General features: G+C 36.7%; 1 protein-coding gene across 1 annotated transcript; it reads left to right on the top strand.

The window, feature by feature from the left end:
- The first annotated feature begins 73 nt into the window (after nucleotides 1-73).
- Nucleotides 74-25,273, top strand: LOC142985096 (uncharacterized). Its single transcript, XM_076133052.1, has 11 exons — nucleotides 74-552; nucleotides 3,239-3,354; nucleotides 3,916-4,043; nucleotides 8,200-8,366; nucleotides 9,235-9,462; nucleotides 10,050-10,169; nucleotides 11,513-11,674; nucleotides 12,309-12,413; nucleotides 12,850-12,996; nucleotides 14,063-14,123; nucleotides 23,632-25,273. The coding sequence occupies exons 1-11, from the start codon at nucleotides 127-129 to the stop codon at nucleotides 23,634-23,636; spliced, it is 1,665 nt and encodes a 554-aa protein (XP_075989167.1). The 5' UTR covers nucleotides 74-126; the 3' UTR covers nucleotides 23,637-25,273.

The following is a 25,273-nucleotide window of genomic DNA, read 5'->3' as shown; positions in this document are numbered from 1 at the left end:
GTAATTACATTTGTTTACAATTTAGTTAGTCTTTTACTAGTACATATCAATCACATCACTAGTCAATGTCAACTCGAGGCGAACTTCGCCTAAAAGTTAGGTTATAATTTCGCAATCGTTCCCGAGATGTTATGTACCAAAATTAAACAAATTGTATTAACTAAAACTACACTACAACAAAATGTACAGTTTCGCTGTTTAATAACGTCTCGGTATAAATCAAAAACATGGGTTTGGATAGACGGCTGGCTGACGAGTGTAGCGAATAGGGATAATTCGGGGATGTCTCCTTTGCGTATTATCTTGAAAGATTTACGGGCATTGAGTGCTTGGACGCGGAGTAGTTTAGTGAATAATGTGGTTCGAAGGTGTAGGAAAGACCGTAGTGTTCGGGAAGTGATACAATGTTTCAAGCATGCGTTTTTCCGGCCTAGACGAACCTTGCTAATTTCTGCGACTGCTGCATACAAGGCCCGGGAAGGAGATGATGATAATGCACCAAGTGGACCCCCGCCCCCATGTGATAAAAGCATCACTGATGCGGAGTTAGAGGTACTTTAATATTCCATTTTTAAAACCTGGAGTTGTGAAAATCATAATAAATAAATATTTATAACCAGATCTCGAGAATTCAAATAAGTAAAACATTCGATTTAAAAAAAGTATAGATAATATAGATACAGATTCTTTTTTTAAATCAGAGATAAAAGTGTTTATTTGAAACAAAGATGTGCAGGATATTCCAAGGTCATGACTGTGTGACAAATAAATGTTCAGACAAAGAGAGTTCATGTTTGTTTATTTTGGTCTTCTTTGTGTTGTTGACATTTGTTTTAAATATATCACAACTCTGATAACTTTTAGCAACTTTTAAACTCTTTGTTTTTATTTATGCAACATTCTTATAAGATTCTTATTGCATTTTCAAGACCATAATGTATATAAGTTTTTTTTTATTCTTGGTTTGGACTATTTTTTTTTTCCATTTTTAAAAAGTTAGGTATAATTGAGATGGTTGTAGGTAAATCTACTGTTGGTTGGATGAAAACCATCCTGACTAATGAAACACCTATCAATAACAAGTATTAATCATTTAAGGTAATTAGAGTAAAATTATTTATTATCCTTACAAACATCTGTGAGGTAAACAGGTTCTTTCTTCAAGATTTACAAGATGATTGAATGGAAATAAAGCTTAATTAATGTTTACCTATTATTGTTAGTACAAACTGAATTAAATTAAAGTAATATAAAGTTGTAGAGCAGGTGACATAGCAAGTGGTATTCTTTAATATTATTAAAAAAAAAAAAATTTAACCATTACTGTCACACTGCGGGGCAAGGGTCTCCTCCCGTAATGAGGGAGGGGTTAGGCCTTGAGTGCACCACGCTGGCCAAGTGCGGGTTGGGGACTTTGCATGCCCTCAATAAATGTATTAAACAAATTTTAGGCATGCAAGGTTTCCTCATGATGTTTTCCTTCACCGTTGGAGCCCGTGACAATTATTTCTAATACACACATAACTTCAAAAAGTCATTGGTGTGTTGCCTTGGGTTCGAACCTGCGACCACTTGCGTAGGAGGTGTCAACTTATATCTCAATTTCTTAATTGACTGTGGAACTAAGGCTGCTCCAGCAGGGAATATTCTTGAACGGGAAAATACACTAGTCTTCTCTGATAAGATTAAAAGTCAGGAATCATAATAATATATAAATACATTTATCTAAGATGGTGAACACAGTATCGTGTAACATTTTGCTAACTTTGTCACTTATATAAAGTGCCAGTTTGTTAATAATTGTTTATACATCATGACTATTTAACAATCAAATCTTTGGTGTAAAATCTATACAGTAATCATGACTACTAATTACTATCAAAGTGTCAAAATAAAATGATATGTATTTGAATAATATTATGCTCAAAATGGTGTCCTGCCTGATAAACTCTTTTGTATATGTACTACATTATTTTCATAAGCCCTGTGAAGCACATATATATGTACATACATGCATAATAATATTATTACACCTGTTATAACCAAAGGTTATGGCAGAAGTGTATTTAATACATCCACATTTCACTATTCACAATGTTAGTCCACTTTAATAGGGGGGAGCCTGTTGCCATATACCAGACATGCTAACCAAAATCGGGGCTACTATTCCATCCGCCACCAGACCCATCAATGAAGTGTCTGTGTTAACAATTACTTAACCACCTAATTGTCATATTTATAATATTAGTGATTCATAGAAATTTTATGGGAGAGTGGAAAGCTATGGGGAGGCCTTGTTGCCCAGCAGTGGGACGATATAGGCTCATAATAATAATAAAAAAACTTATAATGTTTAGTAATTAGAGTAATGAACATTGCATACCATAACTTATTGATGTTGATATCCGAAATACACAATGATGTGAACACGAAACATAAACACTCCTCACTCTTCAATAAAGTTTAAAATTTAAAGTTTTATGAGACACTATATCTAAGATCAGGACAAATATTTATCTAACTTGCACAGTATAACCACTGCCAATAACATACCAATGTATGTTAAAGCCTTATAGGAAAGAAAACACAAATTGAGACAATAGAAAAGTAGAAATAAACTTGAATGACAGCCGAAATAACCTAGCGGGGAATCCCCTACCGGCTACAGATAACATAAACTCACCTACGTTCCGATTCACGCTATGAAACGAAATTTATAATAACTTACATAATATCACGCTTTTTATCCTTGGAAAAGGTATAAAAAATACCCATGTTTCACCATCATATTATTATTATAAGAAAACTAGCTGACCCGGCAAACATTGTTTTGCCATAAAAATTAAATAAAAAAACATTGTCCAGCGGACATAATTGTGTTTCTAAACCATTCTCAGATCCCCTTGAACACACACAAAAAATTTCATCAAAATCAGTCCAGTTGTTTAAGAGAAGTTCAGTGACATACACACTTACAGAAGAATTATATATATAAAGATTTCTCAATAGATGCCCGGATTTTGAAAACGTGCCTGGTATATGACAATAGGCTCGCCCCCTATTACATGGGACTAACATTGTTAATTATGAAATTCGGTTGCATTTCATATACCTTGAACTTTCGGGTAACATATAATATCACTGCTTTTTCCATATGGGTATGCAGAGACGAAAGAACGCACATCCATACATTCATTATGTAGGTTCAAAACCTTTATCATGTGTTGTTCTCTCCCAGGAGCTGTTAAAAGACTTGGACGCCGTGGAGATGTTGTCCCGCAGCACGCTGTTCTGCGCCAAGTGCGGCAAGAGGCTGGTGATTGAGAAGAAGCAGCCCGGCGTGCGGTATTGCTCGTTAGTATGTTTGTGTGTTTCATCTTTTGAAGTTTTTGTGAATAAGAGTATTATGCCCTTAATTTTCTGACTATTTGGATAATAAATAGCAGCAATGACAGTTTTTAGAATCTTTTTTTTGCTTACAATATAGTATATGCAACGTTTTGTTGTTTTTCTTTGTAGTTAGAACAGGTGATATGTTTTTAAAATGTGTTTAGATAGTCGATTTTGAGGCTATTTCATGTGTCCACTAAAATAACACCACTGGTAGCAAATATCCATATTATAAATGCAAAAATAACTCTGTCCGTCTGTTACTCAATCACGCACTACTGACCAATTTGCATGAAATTTGGTTTGGAGATATTTTGATACCCGAGAAGGGACATAGGCTACTTTTTACACCGGAAAAAATTACGCATTCCCATGGGAAAATTCACGTGGCGGACGAAGTCACGGGTACAAGGTAGAATAAAATATATCTTGAAACTATGCTCGCTCGAACCTTTATAACGTCCTTGGCAGTGAGACGATGTTATTTAATTAAATGTTATATCTTAATTATAATATTTGATCTAGGTGCAAAACATCGGAGGTGTCTGAAACGACGAAACAGTCTGACGGATGGGTGCCCTACATGGAGGCGGAGGACGTCATCATTTGGAGGAAGGAGTACAAACCTGGACTGGGACTTTATGCTTATAAAGGTAACTGCTTAACAGTTTACACACTTACTAGCCTTATTAACTCCCGGTCTCTGAGGTAAATTTAACGGTAGTTTATCTATTCAAACTGTAATTTCTATGTCAGCTTAAAAGCTATTGAATAGATAAACTACCGATAAATGTACCTCAGAAACCGGGGTTTAGAAACGTGATGTATCATGGTATTTCACACTTGATTGGAAGAGACAAAACTTTACTCTAAAATATGCTTATTGTTGTAAAATTATGTATTTATTTTTATTATTTATTATAGCAACAACAAAAATACATTCTTTATGAAAATTTCAACTGTTTAACTATCACGGTTCGTGAGATACAACCTGGTGACAGTCAGACAGCAGAGTTTTAAAATTAGGGTCCCGTTTTACGTTTTGGGTACGGAAACTTAAAAGCAAATAGTCCGTGTGATATAATCTTTTCGTAATTCTGTAAATATGTTCTAAACACAACGACGTGTTTTCAGCGACCTTGCCACGTTAATTGTTATCTAACTGATCGCTCAACAACACTAGGTTAACGATATGAGTTATTTTTGTATGAAATGTGTATTTTTGTTCCGTGGTTGCATAATATGGATAGTTTTGTGCTTAGTAACGAAAGAAAATATGTTAAAATAAATAAATAAATATAAATATTAATGGACAACTCACACACGGTCATTTGATTCCAAACTAAGCAGAGCTTGTACTATGGTAACCAAATAACTGATAAACATACTTATATACTTGTAAATACATACTTATATAGATACATTAACATCCAGGCTCAGAACAAATACTCGTGCTCATCACACAAAGATTTGTCCCGGGTGGGATTCGAACCCGCCACACGCGGCGCCACGGTTGTTGCGGCGAGGTGACCGCTTAAACCACTGCGCCAAACGTGCAGTTGTTGATTTTAAACATCTTTTTATAGCTTCGGATGTATAAAAGTATGAAGGTACTAGATTTAGCCCGAAATTTCGTCTGCCTGGAAAATATTTTCAGGGATATCCTATGTGTTAATCCAATTCTTCGTGGCAGAGTGGTTAAGGTGGTCGCCACGCCACTACCAGTGCATCAGGAGATCATGGGTTCGAGTTGTCTTTTAAAAGCAGTGGTTCCCAACCAGTGGTCCGCTGAATTCAAAATATGGTCCGTGAATGATTTCAAAATTTATAATTTTCAGGAATATTATAACTCTTTGTTTTTAATATACTACATAGTGGTCCCTGCTTAACAACAATGATATAAAATTGGTCCCTGACTAAGAAAAGGTTGGGAATCCCTGTTCTAAATAAACAGAAACTGTTCGAACCAGAAAACAGCCTCACATATTGCTTTAAGTCACAATTTTTCGTTAAACAATGATGCATTATATTAAGCTAAATGCTTGAACGTTTATTCATAATCGCCTCGATACGACGTCGTAACGTTGATTGATAAAGAAACAAGATACGATCTCCCAAGGTTCAGTTATTTTCCTAACTCTTGTCTACATACATATTGACAAATACATGTACAACAAGCGAGGAGCTCGTGGCTTTGTTAACAACAGCCGCGCGGATCGATCTTTGAGGTTAAGCTACGCTTGCCGAGGTTGTTCTGTGGATGGGTGACCATATACATATCGATTTCTTCCGTGTTTCCGAAGGCACGTTAAATTGTGGGCCCCGGCTGTCATTTTTAAGATCTTTGACAGTCGTTAACAGTAGTCAGAAGCTTAAAGGCTGACAACCAGTCTCACCGAAGGGTATCGTGTTATAACCCAGGTAACTGTGTTGTGGAGGTCTGAAGAACAGTCGCGGCATGTACAATACTGGTATTCAGCTGCATCCGGTGAGACTGGAAGCCGACTCCAACATAGTTGGACGAAAGGCTAGGCTACAAAATAAAATGTATTACGGGCGCCAGATAACTTTGAATGTCTGAATATAGCGGTTTCATCACGATGTTTTCATGTACACCTTTGTACAAGTCTATAGTATATTTCCACTAGGCCGGAAAGGTTAATAGGTTATGATAAATATAATAATTACTTTAGATAACGATTTTGCATTACATATACTTAATTAGCAATGAGTAGACATTGTTTTGTCCGTACTGGAACCCGCGACACTGTAATTTTTCGACATTTTCGATTCTTGATGATCACACTTTAGTCAATTTATACTGAACTAGCTGACCCGCGCAACTTCGCTTGCGTCACATAAGAGAGAATGGGTAAAATTTTTCCCCGTTTTTGTAACATTCTTTACTGCTGCTCTTCTCCTATTGGTCGTAGCGTGATGATATATAGCCTATAGCCTTCCTCGATAAATGGGCTATCTAACACTGAAGGATTTTTTCAAATCGGACCAGTAGTTCCTGAGATTAGCGCGTTCAAACAAACAAACAAACAAACTCTTCAGCTTTATAATATTAGTATAGATTATACTAAACTAGCGGCCGCCCTAGTGATCTTATTCCCGTTTTCTTAAAAAGAAGATTGCTGCTCTGCTCCTTTTATAGCCATATCGTGATGATTGTCCATAGCCTTCCTCATTGTATGAAATACTAGAGGCCGGCCGCGACTTCGTCTGCGTGGAAACCCTTCCCGTGTAAATCCCGATCCCTTGGGAACTCCGGGATAAAAAGCAGCCTATGTGTTATTTTGGGTCTTCAGCTACCTATATACCAAATTTCATCGTAATCGATTCAGTAATATTGGCGTGAAAGAGTAACAAACATACATACATACTCGCAAACTTTCGCATTTATAATATTAGTAGGATTCATCACAAAAATATTTTTTCATTTTAACAATGAAAACTTTCATATGTTTCAAAATCATTCGCAATAAGTACATTATGAGTAATATAACCAGTTGTTAGTATATCTAATATAGTGATAGTACTGATATGACATAATGTGCTGATAACACTATCAGTATAACACGGTGATAAGTTATCACAGTTCAAGAGTCACGTTATTTGGCATGCGTTGAGAAAGCGTTGGAAACACGGGGGTTAAATTAATGTGTTTATTTTAACGTCCCACTGCTGGGCAAGGGTCTCCTCCCGTAATGAGGGAGAGGTTCGGCCTTGAGTCCACCACGCTGGCCAATTGCGTGTTGGGGACTTTGCATACCCTCAATAAATGTATTAAACAAATTTTAGGCATGCAAGGTTTCCTCACGATGTTTTCCTTCACCGTTTGCGTGGGAGGTGTTAACTTATACCACTCGGCTATCACTGCTCTTCATAGAGACAAATTGAATGTGTATATTTCAACATCCCACTGCTGGGCAAGGGTCTCCTCCCGTAATTAGGAAAGAGTTGAGCCTTGAGTCTAGGCTTCCGCAATAAATAGGCTATCCAACAGAACAATAATTTTTCAACACTTCAATTTTAAAACAAATTTGTACTAATTTTATAAAATTGTAGAGTTTGTTTGCTTGAACGCGCTTATTTCAGGAACTACTGGTGAACTTGAAATATTATTTCACTGTTGGATAGCCTATTTATCGAGGAAGGCCTTACGCTATATAACATCACACTACGACCATAAGGAGCGAAGTAACATCGAAAAATGTTACAAAATGGGGAAAAATATGACCCATTCTCTCTTAAGTCTAGCATTGACAGTGGGAATTTGAACTAGTTAATTTTCCCACTATCAATGTTACCCAAATGATTCAAAGTTACCCAGGTTGACTGTAATCTATACTAATACTAGCTTTTACCCGCGACTTCGTCCGCCACCTGAATTTTCCCATGGAAATGCGTCATTTACCCGGGGTAAAAAGTAGCCTATGTCCTTTCTCGGGTATCAAAATATCTCCATACCAAATTTCATGCAAATTGGTTCAAAAGTTTAGGCGTGATTGAGTAACAGACAGACAGACAGACAAATTACTTTCACATTTAATTTTAATTTTATTCCTCCTAGTGAGGAAACCAATAGATAGTAAGTCTTAAGATATAATTAGTTTCATATAAAATTATTTCACCAAGTGTTGTTTACGTTTCAACAGTTTGTTTAAATATTCTAAACATTGGGATTTATTTTATATACAATAAATATTTCTTTCTTTCTTCTTCTTCATTTATAATATTAGTACCGATTATAAAACAATGTTACCCAAATTGACCTTACATTAAATAATATTTTTCTTGCAGTATACGGTCGCTACCCAGACGTGAAAGCGGCAGACTTCGCGGCCGTTCAAGTAGACGGTCGTTACCGCAAGGTGTGGGACGCCGCCGTGGCCGCGCTGTCCGTGGTGGAACACAACGCTAACGGCTTAGGGGACCAGGCCGTGTTGCATTGGGAGGTGTTGTGGCCCGTAAGTATTTACAGAAAAAATATATAATATTATATGACCCACTCGGCCCCGCTCTGAAAAGGAACGTACAAACGTATAAACTGTCATATCCTACTAGTTTCTGCTCGCGTGAAAAGATTTCGCGTAGTAAAAAGTATCTTATGTGCGAATCAAGATTAATTTCATTTCAATCAGTCGAAAATCTAAGATTTGTACAAACGTCATAGTAGCTTTATGCATGCAAAGTTTTATACAAACTTTCATCCCCTATTCATCTCCTTGGGGGAAGAATTGATCAAAATACTTTCTTAGCGGATGTATACGTCATAACATCTACCTGCATGTCAAATTTCAGGCTGATCCGTCCAGTAGTTTGTGCTGTGCGTTGATAGATCACTATGTCAGTCAGTCACCTTTGAGATATATATATTTAGATTTGAACCCCTCAGGGGGTAATTTATCAAATACATTGAAACACGTGTTTATTTATTTCAAACAAAAGCCTGTATCAAATATGTAGTTTCATGCTTGTAACTCCGAAAATGACGAACTGTAATGCAAATTTTTTATCTCCAATTTTATCCCTTTAGGTCGTCATTAAAAGCACCCGTTGTCCAAATTTCATGTTTCTAACTTTTACAGTTTAATTTAGAGATTCCCATTAAAATACGACATATCAATACAACACTTATATCATATATCGATATTTGTAAAAAATATCGAAATTAGCGTATCGCATCGAAGTTTCACCATGATTTATGATTTTCGGAGGTTCTTTATCAAATTTATTTATTTATTTATTACATCTAACATTACAGTCACTAAGACTAATGCGTTAGAGAAGTTACCATATATGAAATTAGGATTTATAACTAATTTTCCTTCACAGAGACTATTCGCGAACCGCGACTACGTGTACATACGTCGGCACAAGGAGTTCGACGTGAGCTCCCGCAGCCTGCCGCATCAGAAGGGCCTGTTCCAACCGGAGCCGGCCGAGGACACCCGACCGCAGCCGAAGATCACCGAGCGACCGAGCGTACACTCCAACGCGAAGAGAAAATCTATTGAGGCTTATGCTAAGTTGGAGAGGGAGCAGGCCACTTCTCAAAATAAGGTATATTATAATAGCCAGAGGCTTAAGTATTATCAAAGCCAAAAATGCTTTATTTCATAAAGGCGAACGGCAGGTTTGTATGAAGAATTCGTACAGATGTTTTAATTCGTAGCTAATATGATAGACAAGCTTATTTTAAAATTCTTATTTATTTAAAAGTTGGGAGGTTAAAGTTATGTCCATTTTAAGAAGCCCCGATAGTTCGCTAAATTGCTCAGATGCTGTCAAAATAACAATCCAAAACAACAGCAAATTAGCGTAGACGTCAGATTAACAGTGACGTCTCATGAGATTTTCTTTTTCTTTAGTTGTCAACAAATATAAGCCATAGACCAAAAAATATCATTTAATTTGTCAAATCTTTCTACCTTAATTATGAATTAATCCGGACTTTAAAAATAATACTCCCAAATAAAAATAAGTGGGCTAAGTCACTGACCTTAATAAGTGGTACAAATTCTGTAACGAAACAACACCAACTTTAAGCTGTACGAAATCTGCCGTACTCCTTTATTATTATTAAAATACCGTCATACTGTAATTAATCTATGAATATATGGTATTAAATACATATGTGTTTGTTTCAGGTGTACGTAATAATAAGTCGTTCGTGCGAGCACCCCAAGGTGCCGGAGTCGAAGCACGCGATCCGTGTCTCCGAGTACTGGAGCCATATGGTCGTCAAGACCATGAACGGGAGAGATAAGGTTCGTTTCATAATATACAGGGTGTCCCATAACTCAACGATAATCCGAGACAGGATGAAAGACCAAGTCATACCGGTCCTAGAAAAAAAAAAAAAAAAATCCATGTCACTTAGTTCAGCAATAATAGACATTTTTCAAAAAAGTTGAAATTCCACACCCTTGGTCGCATTTTCAAGTCTAGGAATACAGGCTCTGCAACGGCGTACAAAAGATATTTTCACCAGTCAAGCAAAATTCCTTGCATTTATTACTTCTGACGCTGTGTCAATTTTCTGGCGTAGTTCTGATAGATTTGGTATTCATTTCGAATAGACTTTTTCTTTTATGCAGTCCCAGTAAAAAAATCTACTGAATTTAATTCGGGGGAACGAGGAGGCCATTAAATTGAACCACTGCGTCCGATCCATCTGCGAGGATACTCTTCGTTCAAATAAAAATAACATTCTTAATGGCAAGAAAAGTGGCAAGTGTTGCTCCATTTTAAAATCTTGATTAAATGCGCCAACTTTTGAAATAACTTGCCAAGGGTAGTGTAGTACATTTTTTTTCCATACGAAGCGTCAAAGTTAACTAACGATATTTTTGTGAACCATGACTCACTAAAACTTACCTTTTTTTATTAAATTAACCATGTTTTGTGCATTAATTTGTATTACGATTAATAGCATATTTAATGAAGATCACGAAATTCAAAAAAACACAGCGAAATTGTGACATTGGTGATCACAGGACTTGAAAATGCGACCAAGGGTGTGGAATTTCAACTTTTTTGAAAAATGTCTATTATTGCTGAACTAAGTGACATGGATTTTTTTTTTTAATTTTTTCTAGGACCGGTATGACTTGGCCTTTCATCCTGTCTTGGATTATCGTTGAGTTTTGGGACACCCTGTATATAACCTTCTATAGTACTTATGGTAATAGGCTGCTAGAGGAATTCGTGGCTTAGTTGATAACAGCTGCGCGGATTGATGTCTGAAGTTAAGCTACACTTGCCTAGGTTGCTCTGTGGATGGGTGACCATTTTATACATATCGACTTCTTTTGTGTTTCGAATTCGAATAAAAAAGAATGACTCTATGTAGGTAATAAGTAATAAGGTCTGCTGATCGTGAAGTCTCGGGCTTGATTATCGGGTGCAAAGTGCTGTTGGTTTTTTGTAATTAATATTAGAATGTTTTTAATATTAGCTTGAAGGGTAACGTGCCCGGTAAATGGCAATAGACTTGCCCCCTTCAATATGGGACTAACATTGTTAATGGCGAAACGTGCTTGTATTTCATACGTCTCTGCCTACACAAAAGGCATGACATTATGTTTGTATGTATGTATTATTATTGCAGGCAGGCATGGAATTCGTGCTGACGTACTACGACGAGCCGGCCGTGGGCGGCATGCCCAGCAGCGTGGCGGCGTGGGCCACGGGCCGCGCCGCGCCCGCCTACCTGCAGCGCATGCGGCGGGCGGCGGCCGAGTACAAGGCGTGGCGGAAGGAGACCAGACAGGTATATTGTATACCATACATACCCTGACCCTCTCGCCCCATCAACACATCTTTCATCAACATCAACACTCTAGGCCAGGGGTTCCCAACCTTTTCTTAGCCCGAGACCACTTGTATATTATTCTTGCTAGCAGGGACCACTATGTAAGTATATTAAAAATAAAATGTAATAATTATCCTGGAAATTCAAAACTTTAAAATCATTCGCGGACCATATTTTGACTTCCGCGGACCACTGGTTGGGAATCACTGCTCTAGGCACTTACCAACTCATCATTTCGACGCCCCCAACATCTTAAGATGATTATCCAAATAGCTTAAACCCTTCAAAACATCTCAAGACAACTAATATCTAAAAAGTGCCCACACTATCTGAAAAACCACACTAATATGTCTCAGTCTCTTAAAGACGTTTATAAGCCTCCCCCCCAACACAAATAGACCCTTCAACAGCTTTCGTAAGTACTTCTTTCCCCTTCTATCCATGTTAAGCACAACTCCCATGACACCACGCACTGTATTGCAAGTACATAACAATGTATATACTAGGCAAATCGCAGAATGATCAACTCAATCCCCCCTCTTTTTAATCCTCCACTCTTCTTCAACAATATTCCAATCATTTATTTCCCCAGGACGACACTGACTACTCGCCGTTCAAGACGGACCACAAACAGGAGACGAGCGAAGAAGAAGAGACGTCTAAAGATATCGTGGTGCTCAGAGAACAAGATATGGAGGTACATATTGTATTAATTTAGTGAGCTAGTAGAATGTGGGGGTGGGGTTACCCCCCAAACTGGTTAATGCAATTAGAAATAATATGTAAATTTTGTAACTTGTGATCCTCCTCCCTCAATTATGTACACATTTTCATTCAAATATTTAATTATTGATTATTTGTGCGATCCACAAATAATTGTTTCTGATAGTCGTTACAGTTACTGAATCTACCACTAGCTCGGAAAGCTCGTAGAGCCTTATGAGAAGAGCTAGCTAGAAACTCTTTCTTCTTCGCCAAAAGATTTACAATGTGGTTGATACAATAATATTGATCATACGAGAAGCTCCTAACAATCAGCGACCAATGGCGCGGAACTACACTTAGCCCACTCGGTTATCACTGTTTATACCATGTTTATTAGTAAAATATTATATATTTGTTTATTATTGCAGTCATCACAAAGCGGTCCGGAGCTAGAGCTGAGCGACGCGATGACCCGCGACCAAGGCACTCAGACCGAGGACGAGATCAAACACAGCACGGTCAAGCACGAACCCACGCAGGACAAGGCCGTCGACACTGACGAACATGTTACTAATGTAAGTACTTTATATTATTTATACTGTATGATACAGTACATAGAGTACATAGAAAGGAGCTCGTGACTTAGTTCACTCTGAGGTTAAGCTACGCTTGCCGAGGTCGTTTTTTGGATGGGTGACCATCTTATACGTAAGTTCCTCCCTATAACAGCCGCGCGGATCGATCTCTGAGGTTAAGCTACGCTTGCCGAGGTCGTTCTGTGGATGGGTGACCATCTTATACGTAAGTTCCTCCCTACAACAGCCGCGCGGATCGATCTCTGAGGTTAAGCTACGCTTGCCGAGGTTGTATTTTGGATGGGTGACCATCTTATACGTAAGTTCCTCCCTACAATAGTCGCGCGGATCGATCTCTGAGGTTAAGCTACGCTTGCCGAGGTCGGTTTGTGGATGGGTGACCATCTTATACGTAAGTTCCTCCCTACAATAGTCGCGCGGATCGATCTCTGAGGTTAAGCTATGCTTGCCGAGGTCGTTTTGTGGATGGGTGACCATCTTATACGTAAGTAACCCACGCACGACAAGGCCGTCGACACTGACGAACATGTTACTAATGTAAGTAACAGTCTATATTAGCTTAGCCTTTCTTTCAACTATGTTAGTGTTGGCTTGCAGTCTCACCGGATGCAGCTGAATACCAGTGTTTAACATGGAGCGACTGTCTATCTGACCTCCACAAGACATTTACCTGGGTTATAACACGGTACCCTCCGGTGAGACTGGTTGTCAGACTTTCAAGTTCCTTACTACTGTAAACGACTGTCAAAGATCTTCGAAAATGACAGCCGGGACCCACAATTTAACGTGCCTTCCGAAACACGAAGGAACTCGATACGAATAAGATGGTTTTGTCTTGTGTCCGTAGTTTGTATGTTTGTTAAAGTCCTCGCGACACAAGAGCAATTCGTAGTGCGGGAGTTGTCTTAAAAAAAAAAAGAATAAAATGGTCACCCATCCACAGAACAACCTCGGCGAGTGTAGCTTAACCTCAAAATATCGATCCGCGTGGCTGTTTATTTTACAAAACGTGTTAATTAACTCGTGTCTTTTCTGTTGTCTCCAGGACCCAGGATCGGAAGGCGACGTAACTAAAGTACTGGAAGAAGAGGAACAGCCCAAAAACGGTGGGTGGTGGCGATATCTATACCCATTCTATTACTTTGTATAGAGTATACTATATATAATAAATTTAACCCATTAATGTCCCACTGCTGGGCAAGGGTCTCCTCCCGTAATGAGGAGTTTTGGTGCGTTCCCACTATGTCGTGACGATAGATAGTCGTGTAGTTCAAATGTCGTCTCTAGCTGTTCCCATTATAACGACTGTTTGTCGTCAAAAATTGTTATCGTGTAGTGACGACGACATTTTATCATTTCACGGCAGTCGCTGTATCGTTTGCACATTAGCAAGCTACAAATGCAACGATTTTTTATCGTTTTACGACTGTCGTGCTAGCGGTCCCCATTGTCACGATAATCTGTCGTCACTGCAAAAAAATGTCGTAGACGACAGTAAGTCGTGATCATTTAAACACATGAGCCACGGCACTTAAAACTATACTATCTGTCGTCACGACATAGTAGGAACGCGCCCTTAGGCCTTGAGTCCACCATGCTAGCCTATTGCAGATTGGGATATAGTATATATACTTATATAAATATATATGTAAGTCTATATGACATTTATATACTACGCGGAATATAGACGTCGCTTAAAAATGTATACTACATATATAGTAATATGTTATTTAACTATGTTATTCTCGGGCTTCTAATGCCGGCCGGGAAATCAAACCCGAGACCTCTTTATCAATTTTGAAATTGCCAAAATTTTGCAAAAGTCTCGACTATTTTCCTCAACGCTTATTTTCCGTGTGGTCTATAACCTTAAAAACAACAACTTTAAGCAAAACAAGTAATATAATATCTATATTACTAACTTTATTTTCAAAATAAACTAACTCAACTTATGTTAAAAAAAAAATTCTTCTAAGGCCGTCTCTAGACCAGCAATTTTATTTGCATGATTTAGTTAAATATCACATTAATTTTATTTATCATTTTGGGCGGCCTTAAATTCTATCTTCAAAATGCTTTACTAACCCCCGGTTTCTGAGTTACATTTAGCGGTAGTTTATCTATTCAATAGCGTTTTTTTTATATGAGTTTAAACACTATTGAATAGATAAACTACCGCTAAATGTACCTCAGAAACAGGTGGTAAGTCTATTTAGGGCTTGGCTAGAACAACTCTGACTTGCAAATGCGTTGCATGACTCGAAAATTCGACCATTATTTACTTCAGTTTTCTGGACGTTTCGGCGCAAAACGCCATTAAAACTAGGTGCGAAAGTCGTCGATCGACAATAATAATGATTAAAATTAATGTACCTATAATATAAGAGTAAATATGCCCAATTTTATCAACACATAAGTTTTATATACTTACTTAACTAGCGGACCCGACAGACGTTGTCCTGTCTACACGTCAAAAAAACATTGTCCAGCAGACAAAATTGTGAATCTAAACCATTCTCAGATCCCCTTGAACACACACAAAAAATTTCATCAAAATCGGTCCAGTCGTTTAAGAGAAGTTCAGTGACACACTTACAGAAGAATTATATATATAAAGATTAGTAGTTAAGGTATATAACTACTCAAAAACTCCTTATTCTTTGTAAATAATGTAATTTTCTGATATGAATTAAAATTATCTATAACTTGACTTTAAAGAAATATCTTGATTTTTAGTCAAGGAATAATCTTTGCCTTTAAAACACCCCCTTTTTAGAAGGGTGGGGACTTCAACCTCATATACAGCTTCTAAATTAATTACTATCTATACTAATACTAGCTGACCCGCGCAACTTCGCTTGCGTCACATAAGAGAGAATGTGTCATAATTTTCCCCGTTTTTTAAACATTTTTTACTGGTACTCTGCTCCTATTGGTTGTAGTGTGATGATATATAGCCTATAACCTTCCTCGATAAATGGGCTATCTAACACGAAAAGAATTTTTCAATTCAAAGGAGCAGAGTAGCATTTAAAAATGTTACAAAAACGAGGAAAATCTTGACCCCATTCTATCTTATGTGACGCAAGCGAAGTTGCGCGGGTCGGCTAGTAAATACATATAGTCGAGCCTTTTTCCCATAGGGGTAGGCAGAGACCAAAGAACGTCACTTGGTAAGATCCTCACAAACTTCCCTTGCCTCATTCACATCCATACATCTTGTCATATATAACTTTGTTGATAAAATTGGGTATAAATCATTTTAAAAAGTAATTATTCGTAATTATTTTCTTAAAATAATGATAAACACACGCTGGCCGTGTACTATCGAATAGTAAAGCAAATAATATTAATGGCTAGAAATATTCAAGCGGTTAGAACTAATAGTATGGTGTACTATAGTTTAATGACTCAGAAAAGTTAATTTCAGGCTAAAAATATAAAGATACCATACTACCTCGTGGTATAGTGTAAAGGCAAACTTTCTAATTTTTCAAAAATACTTAGTAAAGTTAAAATTTAAATCCTATTTAGATATAATTCGAATTAATAATATAAAATTTAAATTAATGAGATATAAAATTTGTATATAAAATTCACGATTTATTATATAACAGTCATAGGCAATTACATATAAAATATTTAACTTTAAATTTTTCAAACAATATAAACTTGACTGTGCCATTTCAGAAAGGGCGTAAGTCTCATATCTTTTTCATATGAGATATGACTTATTCAAAATAACACATTTCATTTGTTTCGTAATGTTATGTGTATTTTATTTGCAAGCACAAAAGCAATATAGTAAGCTACTATACATATATTCGGTTCGGCAATATTATAAAGGAGATCATCCACGCTCCATACATTTTTGGGCCTTTTTTCAAAGTGCCGGCCAACAAAAAAAAGTGGCATGTATCGATAGAGCTAGCCATTTGAAGCAATAGTTAGTATGGCACGAAACCGGTAGGATCGCTTTGAACCGAGTTATACAGGTTTGAAGATTCATAATGTTCAAACATTAATTAATTTCTGAAAGTGCTGTGAAACATAAAATAATGATTGATTTTGCTAGAATTAACTATCTAAAGCAAACGACCACTCTGAAGTTGATTTAAGGTCGTAAGCACACGTATCAACTCGGAAACCATCGTCAAACCATCGTCTAGGTAAGAGGTCACCTAGAGTGTTGCCGTTGGGTTGTTATGTCCGACTCATCGGCATGTGGAACAATATTTTGTGCTTCGGGCACCATTTGTGATGAGGGCCCTTGTTATGAGGACACATGTTGCGGTTTAGAAGGTATGCCCGCCCTTCTATCGGAATTTGCACATAGTCCTGCACTCCACCCTGGGTACTGGTGTATGCATAATGCGCATACGAACCACTCCTATGGTCGTGAGCCGGGGCGATCACATAACGATTCCGATAAGTGTGTTACAGTAGGGAATTACATACAAATAATACTGATGAGCTCGAGTTGATACGGTGACGACCCGTTTCCGAGTTGATACGTGTGCTTACGACCTTAAATCAACTTCAGAGTGGTCGTTTGCTTTAGATAGTTAATTCTAGCAAAATCAATCATTATTTTATGTTTCACAGCACTTTCAGAAATTAATTAATGTTTGAACATTATGAATCTTCAAACCTGTATAACTCGGTTCAAAGCGATCCTACCGGTTTCGTGCCATACTAACTATTGCTTCAAATGGCTAGCTCTATCGATACATGCCACTTTTTTTTGTTGGCCGGCACTTTGAAAAAAGGCCCAAAATGGATGATCTCCTTTAACCCATTAATGTCCCACCGCTGGGCAAGGGTCTCCTCCCGTAATGAGGGAGAGGTTAGGCCTTGAGTCCACCACGCTGGCCAAGTGCGGGTTGAGGACTTTGCATGCCCTCAATAAATGTATTAAACAAACTGGATGTTAATGTATCTATATAAGTATGTATATAGAAGTATATAAGTATGTTTATCAGTTATTTGGTTACCATAGTACAAGCTCTGCTTAGTTTGGAATCAAATGACCGTGTGTGAGTTGTCCAATAATAATATTTATATTTTAATATTTAAATTTTAGGCATGCAAGGTTTCCTCACGATGTTTTCCTTCACCGTTAGAACAAGTGATAATTATTTCTAATACACATATCTTCGAAAAGTCATTGGTGTGTTGCCTCGGGTTCGAACCTGCAACCACTTGCGTGGGAGGTGCCAACTTATACCACTCGGCTATCACTGCTCCCAATATATAGTACCAATTTATACCGAACCGAATATATATTAAGTCTTAAACAGTGTCTGTATATTTAAATTGACTTAGCACAAATACTACCAAAGAGAATTTTAGTCTACTTTTCAAAAACAATTTTATACTCGGTCCACAAACGTGCTCACTACGTCATAATCAAAAGAATCATAGTAATGTGACAATGTGCGCCCGTAGCCAGATGCGCTCACCGGTCGGTAAGCAATCTGTGGGTTAAGCAAACCTTGGCGCGGTCATTCCATAGATGGGTGACCGCATAGTGGCTTTTGAACAGGGCGTCTCCGTGCTTCGGAGGGCACGTAAAAAGTCGGTCCCGGTTGTTGTCAATAAGATAACAGTCGTTAAGCCACGTCAAAGGCCTTCGGGCGGCTTGAACAACTTTGACACTAGGTTGACCACTAACCATACGACAAGAAGAAGACAATGTGTAGTGAGCGAGAGACTCCGATATAATGACATGACTTAGTTCGCACGTTTGAAATGGCCCGAGTATAGTGTTATATAATATAATCCACCGAAATATTGAAGTTTAATTTTAATTTCAAAATTTATAAAATCTTAACCTATTATCGTCCCACTGCTGGGCAAGGATCTCCTCCCGGAATGAGGGAGGGGTTGCCTTGAGTCCACCACGCTGGCCAAACTTTGCATTCCCTTCAAGAACTGTGTTAAACAACTCTCAGTCATGCAAGGTTTCATCACGATGTTTTCCTTCACCGTTATAACAAGTGATCATTGTTTCTAATACACACATCACTTGGAAAAGTCATTCGTGTTGGTTTAGAACCGCCGAATTTTATGCCATTTTCTAATGAAATTTGAAACAATTTGGAAGACATAAAATGAATTTCATCCACAGTCTTCCGTATTTAGAGTTAATTTAATTTTTAATTATATCCACTTTTACTACTATTGAATAAGTGCCGGATAGCTTATCAGGTAGAATGAAAAAATGCATATTTCAGTAACTTGTACAACTTTTAGTACATCGGACATAGAGACCTCCTTTTAAGTAAAAGGTACCTGTGCTAGGAGGTCCTGAGACACTGAGAAAAATTCTCAGTGGTTGCCCGGAATTAGGTAGTCGAAGTTTTGGACCTCCATGCCTCGGAGAGCGCGTGTCACCTACGGTCCTGCGTCTGACCTCTCACTGGTCGTGTTCGTCACACCGGACTATGAGAGTGATGTAATAGAGAGTGTACCTGTGTATTGTACACACACTTGGACACTATAAACAAAATCTGGCCGATTCCAATGAAATTTGCTACCTTAGGAAAACATTATTGTCTATCTGATAGGTGAGGCGCTCGTAGCTAGTTGCACTCACCGGTCGGTAAACGATCTGTGGGTTAAGCAACCTTGGTGCGGACATTCTACAGATGGGTGGCCGCATAGTGGTATTTGAACTGAGCGTCTCCGTGCTTCGGAGGGCACGTAAAAAGTAGGTCCCGGTTGTTTTCAATAAGATAACAGTCGTTAAGCCATGTCAAAGTCCTTCGGGCGGTTTGAACAACTTTGACACTAGGTTGACCACTAACCATACGACAAATGAAATGAGTATCTGATAGGTTATCCGATACTTATCTGTAAGCTGTGAAACTGGTATATTTTTGTTTTAAACACAAATAGCGCACTGAATAGATACATTTGTTATATGAAATATTACAAATGTTATAAGTAGAAGTAGTTTTAAAAAATTCGCTTGAAATAAAAAAAAGGTTTTTGCGAAAGCGGTGCCATCTATGTAAATAATATTTAATTCCTATTACTGTTACAATGTTGGGCAAGGGTCTCCTCCCGGAATGTGGAAGGGAGTTAGGCCTTGAGTCCACCACGCTGGCCAAGCGCTAGTCAGTAATATTACCGGTCCATGCTTTCTCGAAATATCATCTATTACTCTGCCAAATATTATCCAAATCGGTTCAGTCGTTTTTACGTACAAGAGAGATAAACAAACATGTTTCTGATTTTAGCATTTCTATGCATTTTAAGTCGTTTGCTTGACGTTTTGGCAAGATACATAGGCTTTGTATCTTTAAGGTGACTCGCCGGTGCAATTTGTGGCGAAATATCAAGTAATTGTGTTAATTCGTTTTGAAATTAAATGTTAATCATGGCGCCCCTTTCGCAAATAGAACGTTTGAAAGTTTGTAATGAAATTAGTCAATTAAATTTAATTTTAAATACTTTATAAGTGTAAAATAAAATGTCGACCGCTGTCAATTTTTAAAACATAAAATAATAACAACAAAAATAATTATTTAACGTACAAAAAGAAGGTTTCTTCCAGCAAGGCTTTTTTATTTAAAAGTAACATATACCAAGTCTATCTTTATGAAAAAAAAACTGATTTAATAAAAAATGCATTTAGGGATTCTTTACTACAGTTTTTTGTACAATATTACATGAAAGTTATAAAATAGACCATATTGTGTTTACAGTCGACTACTTAATGTTAAAAGTTGTATATAATTTGTAATAGCATTTAAGAGGTACTAGTTACTATAGTTTAACTAATTGTATTTAGCGAATGTGCGGTATAAAACTGAGAAATATTGTAAAATAAAGTTTTCTTGTTAAAAACTTTCAGCAATTATAATCATATTTTAGACAGTCTATTCAAAATATTTATCAAGTAAAGTAAAAACCGTTGTATAAAGCGACTGAAATATGATGATGTTTGTTGAAGATGTCGAAAAGCATTATAGCAGGCTCCGAATTCAGGGACGCGGAGTATCCAACTGGAGGTACCGCGTCCTGGCCACTTTATGGTGACAGTCGAAGGAACACCGTCAGGTTTTTAGTCGGTAGGCCCAAATTTAGAACAAGAACGCCTTGCGGGCGGGAGAGCCCGACAGACCCCCGCTACCTCCCTGGAGCGGGACATGCAGTAATGCATTTTCCTGACGAAAAAAAAGAAATAGGCTCCGAATTCAGACAGAATTATGTTTGCTGTCTAATAAATAGTCCTACAACTTAGTAGAGAGTATCGAATACGTGGTGTGTGTGTATTTAAACGTCATTTACACCCTCTGTCTGTTAAGTACACATACAAGATGCCAGTCGGACTATAGTTATTTTATAATAATATATTTCTCAGTTTAATACCGAGTTGGGTTATAGGTTATAGAACTTTGACGCGCTCTAATGGTATGCTTGAAATGTATTGAGATTGTGGCATAATTTTTATTTTATTAACCGCAAAACTTATCATCTTCTTGAGAATATTTTCGTCAAATAACTTTAAAAGAATAATTTTGACACTTTTTGGCAAATAGTAATAATCTTCTTCAATATGAAAGGAGACTCATCAAAGAATATTACAAACTACCTTATGCCTATATTTACTGAAATAGGAACCAGGACTTAGGATCCTTTTTCAGTAAAAAACTATCTGCTAACCAATCATTTTGTCAAAATCTTACCAAATTCAGTTCAGCCATTTTCATGTTAAACAATGATAAAAATGCCAATTGCCGAAATTTTGTAAAAATATTCTTTAAAATTAAATTATTTGACACAAAATAATTCTCCATAACATTTATTTTGAATCTATACTAACCACTATTTACTATCTCTCTATTATATATGTATATCTTTATATAATAATAATATATTTTTCATTGCACATAATATGTATCAGATGCTGACAAAATGTTCTCCTTAATTGGTATGTATTTCTAAATATATATTTCAATATATAGGCCCTATGATACAAAGCCTAGTTGTCATAAGCATATTCACAACTCCCGGATAAGCCTTAGATAAATTATCAAGTAGATAGCGAAAACGAAACATTGGGGATAGCTTTTTTAAATAGTATTAGGTCGGGGAAAGGTCTTTTCGCATTATAGTATGTATGAACTTGTAATAAAATCTTTTCTCTTCACAAAAAAGCTCGATATTTGGGTACCTCACGAGCTCACTGAAAGAAACCTAATGAACCGTGTACTCATTTGTGATTCTTGAAGCCAAAGAGATTTTATTACAAGTTCATACATACTATAATGTGAAAAGACTTTCCCCTATCTAATATTTGCACTATCCATGACGAAATGCATATGCAATAGTCAAATCCTACTGATAAGGTTTCTAAGACTTATTCAGAATTGTGAAATTAAATACATTATTTTTATATTAGTCAGATCAGTTTAACACTATAATGGAAAGGGCCTATAGTCTACTTATTCGACAGTCTTGTCATGCATGATTTATCTATATTATAATTAACAATTCTATGTATTTACAAAATAAAGTATCTGTATCAAACAGGCCACCGTCAGCTGTATAAGCCGAGTCACTGATGTTGTACATTCTGTATGTTGTATACCTCCACGAACCTTGCATACAAGACTCTCTGCCTACCCCCGGTTTCTAAGGTACATTTAGCGGTAGTTTATCTATTCAATAGCGTCTTTTTAATATGAGTTTAAACGCTATTGAATAGATAAACTACCGCTAAATGTATTCAGAAATCCGGATTAAGTGAGACTTTTTAAAATTATCTATTTCAAAGGCTGTTTTCTATTATAGCGTAAATTGTATTTTATCCCCATTTTTGGAAACCAAATCAAAATTTTGTTAACCTTACCTATCCTTTTCTATAAAGCCTTAGTATGTAGCACGAAAACTTTCAGCGTCTGTCTCTAAGACATGCAAGGTTTCATCACGATGTTTTCCTTCACCGTTATAACAAGTGATCATTATTTTACTCGACTTCAAAAAGGAGGTTTCAAATCGTCTGTACTTTTTTATGTTTGTTATCAAAATAATAAATAAAAACCATTTATTACCAGTCTAGCATTACAAACATTTTCTTATAACTATGACAACCTCACTTTGCGCAGCCTGTATCGGCGCTTACAATATTTATACTTCTTAAGAAAGACAACCCCCGCACTAAGATTTGCTCTTGTATCGCGGGGACTTTTACAAACATACAAACAACGGACACAAAGTACAACCAGACACAGAGAAAAAATGTTTTTTGAAGTCGATTATAAACAACGATCTCTTATTGAAGGAAAGCATCGTGATGAAATAGTGATGACGAATAAAACAGTCAACTTACGTAACTTTGAATCATTTTGGTAACATTGAACGTGGGAATTTGAACTAGTTTCGATATTTTTTTCATATGAAACCAACACAATTGATAAAAGTTTGCATAACTAAAATAAACCTTTATCAATTGTGTTGGTTTCATATGAAATAATAATCGAAACTAGTTCATATTACCACTGTCAATGTTACCCAAATGATTCAAAGTTACCCAAATTGAGCTAATGTTTTCGTGCTACAAAACTTCCTTAATTCTACACTAACCTAAAAATTCTGTCATAGGATGAAATTGTAAGCTGCGAAGAGAGCCGTGTAGACCAGACCTAAGAATTAGAAACTTGTATTATTTAATTTTTATAAAAATGTTTATAATCTGATAAAACTTTTGGTGCAATGCAATAGAGAAATGGAATCACACGCTTTTAACATAAACTACGGATTCGCTTTAAAACAAAAGGGCCACAAATCCTTTATTATAAAAATTTACATTTTATCGGGTATATTTCAATATATTAAAAAGATTATTTCGCAGTATATGCAATAAAAAAATACCTTTTGTGTACTCTATAAAATGTATTTTTTTGTAATGTAAAGGATTATAAATATTTTTGATTTTATTTTTTGTTTAAAAGCAATGAATTACTGTCTCTGCTAAGTTATAGATTGAAAAACAACTTGAACAATTTGGTTACTTTATTAAAGTATTTATTTTTATCTCATCGGTTTTAAAGTTTTTGAAGAGGGGAGGGGGGGAGGTTTGTGATTGCGAGGGGTCAAAATATTTATTTATATTTATGTGAATGGTTATGAGGCAGCGTAGGAAAGTGGGAGGGAGAGGGGGAGTGGCTAGGTTCTGAAATAATAATAATTGTATATTTTAGATAACGACTCAAGACAGCCTAGAGAAAGGGGATGTAGGGGGAGGGGGGCTTATCACTGTCTTAGTAAGATAGCTAACTAAACTTGAGAAAGGATTTTGTGATAATTTTAATTACTGGCCAAACTACCGCTTACAGAGAGAGATAATAATATGGAATAGAAATTTTTTCTCTTCTTCTAACTAAAGGACAACTAAAGACCAAGCATTTTTCTTATACATTTATGTATTTTTATATAACACGCGCAAAAAATAATAATATAACATCTGTTAAAACAAGTGCTGTTTTGTTAATAGCAGATTTATACAGAAACAAAAAAAAATAGCATAATATTGTATTAAAAAAAGCGCTAAAAACTTATTTATAATGAAATTGATTAGCGATTTAAAAAATATATTTATTTTTATTAAGAAAGCGTGTTATTTTAACTCCTTTATTATTGTTATAATTGAGTTACAAACGTAAACTAGATTATATAGCTAAGTCGTTTTCCCGACAATTTTTGGCATAAGTATCGACGGGTCATGTCAGCGACTTGTAGGCATATGTCGACGATTTGTAGCTATATTTCAGCGACAAGTAGGCATATGTCGGCTACTTTAGACGAAAGGGTTGGCAGATCAAGTCGGCGACAAGTAGGCATGTGTTGGCGACTTATAGTCATATATCGGCGTCTTGTAGGCATATATCGGCGACCTTTGGTGTTAGTGCCGGTGGATTAAGTAGGCGACTTAAGACATAAGTGCCGGCGGCTCAACTCAGCGTCTTGTAGCCATATTTCAGCGACTTGTAAGCATATGTCAGCGACTTTAGACGAAAGTGTCGGCGGCTCATGTCCGCAACTAGCAGGCATTTGTAGGTGACTTTAGACAAAAGTGTCGTCAGCTCATGTCGGCGACAAGTAGGCATACGTCGGCGAATCTAGTACATTAGTGGTATATAATGTTTAAAGCGTGTGGTTTTAATTCAAAGGCATACATTTTTGTAAATATGTGTATAGGTTGTTACAGTTGTCCATTAAAATCTATTACATTGTTAGAATTTGA

This window comes from Anticarsia gemmatalis, chromosome 29, assembly GCF_050436995.1.
Source record: "Anticarsia gemmatalis isolate Benzon Research Colony breed Stoneville strain chromosome 29, ilAntGemm2 primary, whole genome shotgun sequence".
Classification (NCBI taxonomy): Eukaryota; Metazoa; Arthropoda; class Insecta; order Lepidoptera; family Erebidae; genus Anticarsia; species Anticarsia gemmatalis.
Note: the sequence above shows the minus strand (reverse complement) of the source record. Positions and strands in the feature narration are given on the sequence as shown.

Coding starts and splice junctions, on each gene's coding strand:
- LOC142985096 (XM_076133052.1), top strand. CDS start 127: ATGTTATGTACCAAAATTAAACAAATTGTATTAACTAAAACTACACTA. Junction 553..3,238: donor TCACTGATGCGGAGTTAGAG/GTACTTTAATAT, acceptor GTTCTCTCCCAG/GAGCTGTTAAAAGACTTGGA. Junction 3,355..3,915: donor CCCGGCGTGCGGTATTGCTC/GTTAGTATGTTT, acceptor TATTTGATCTAG/GTGCAAAACATCGGAGGTGT.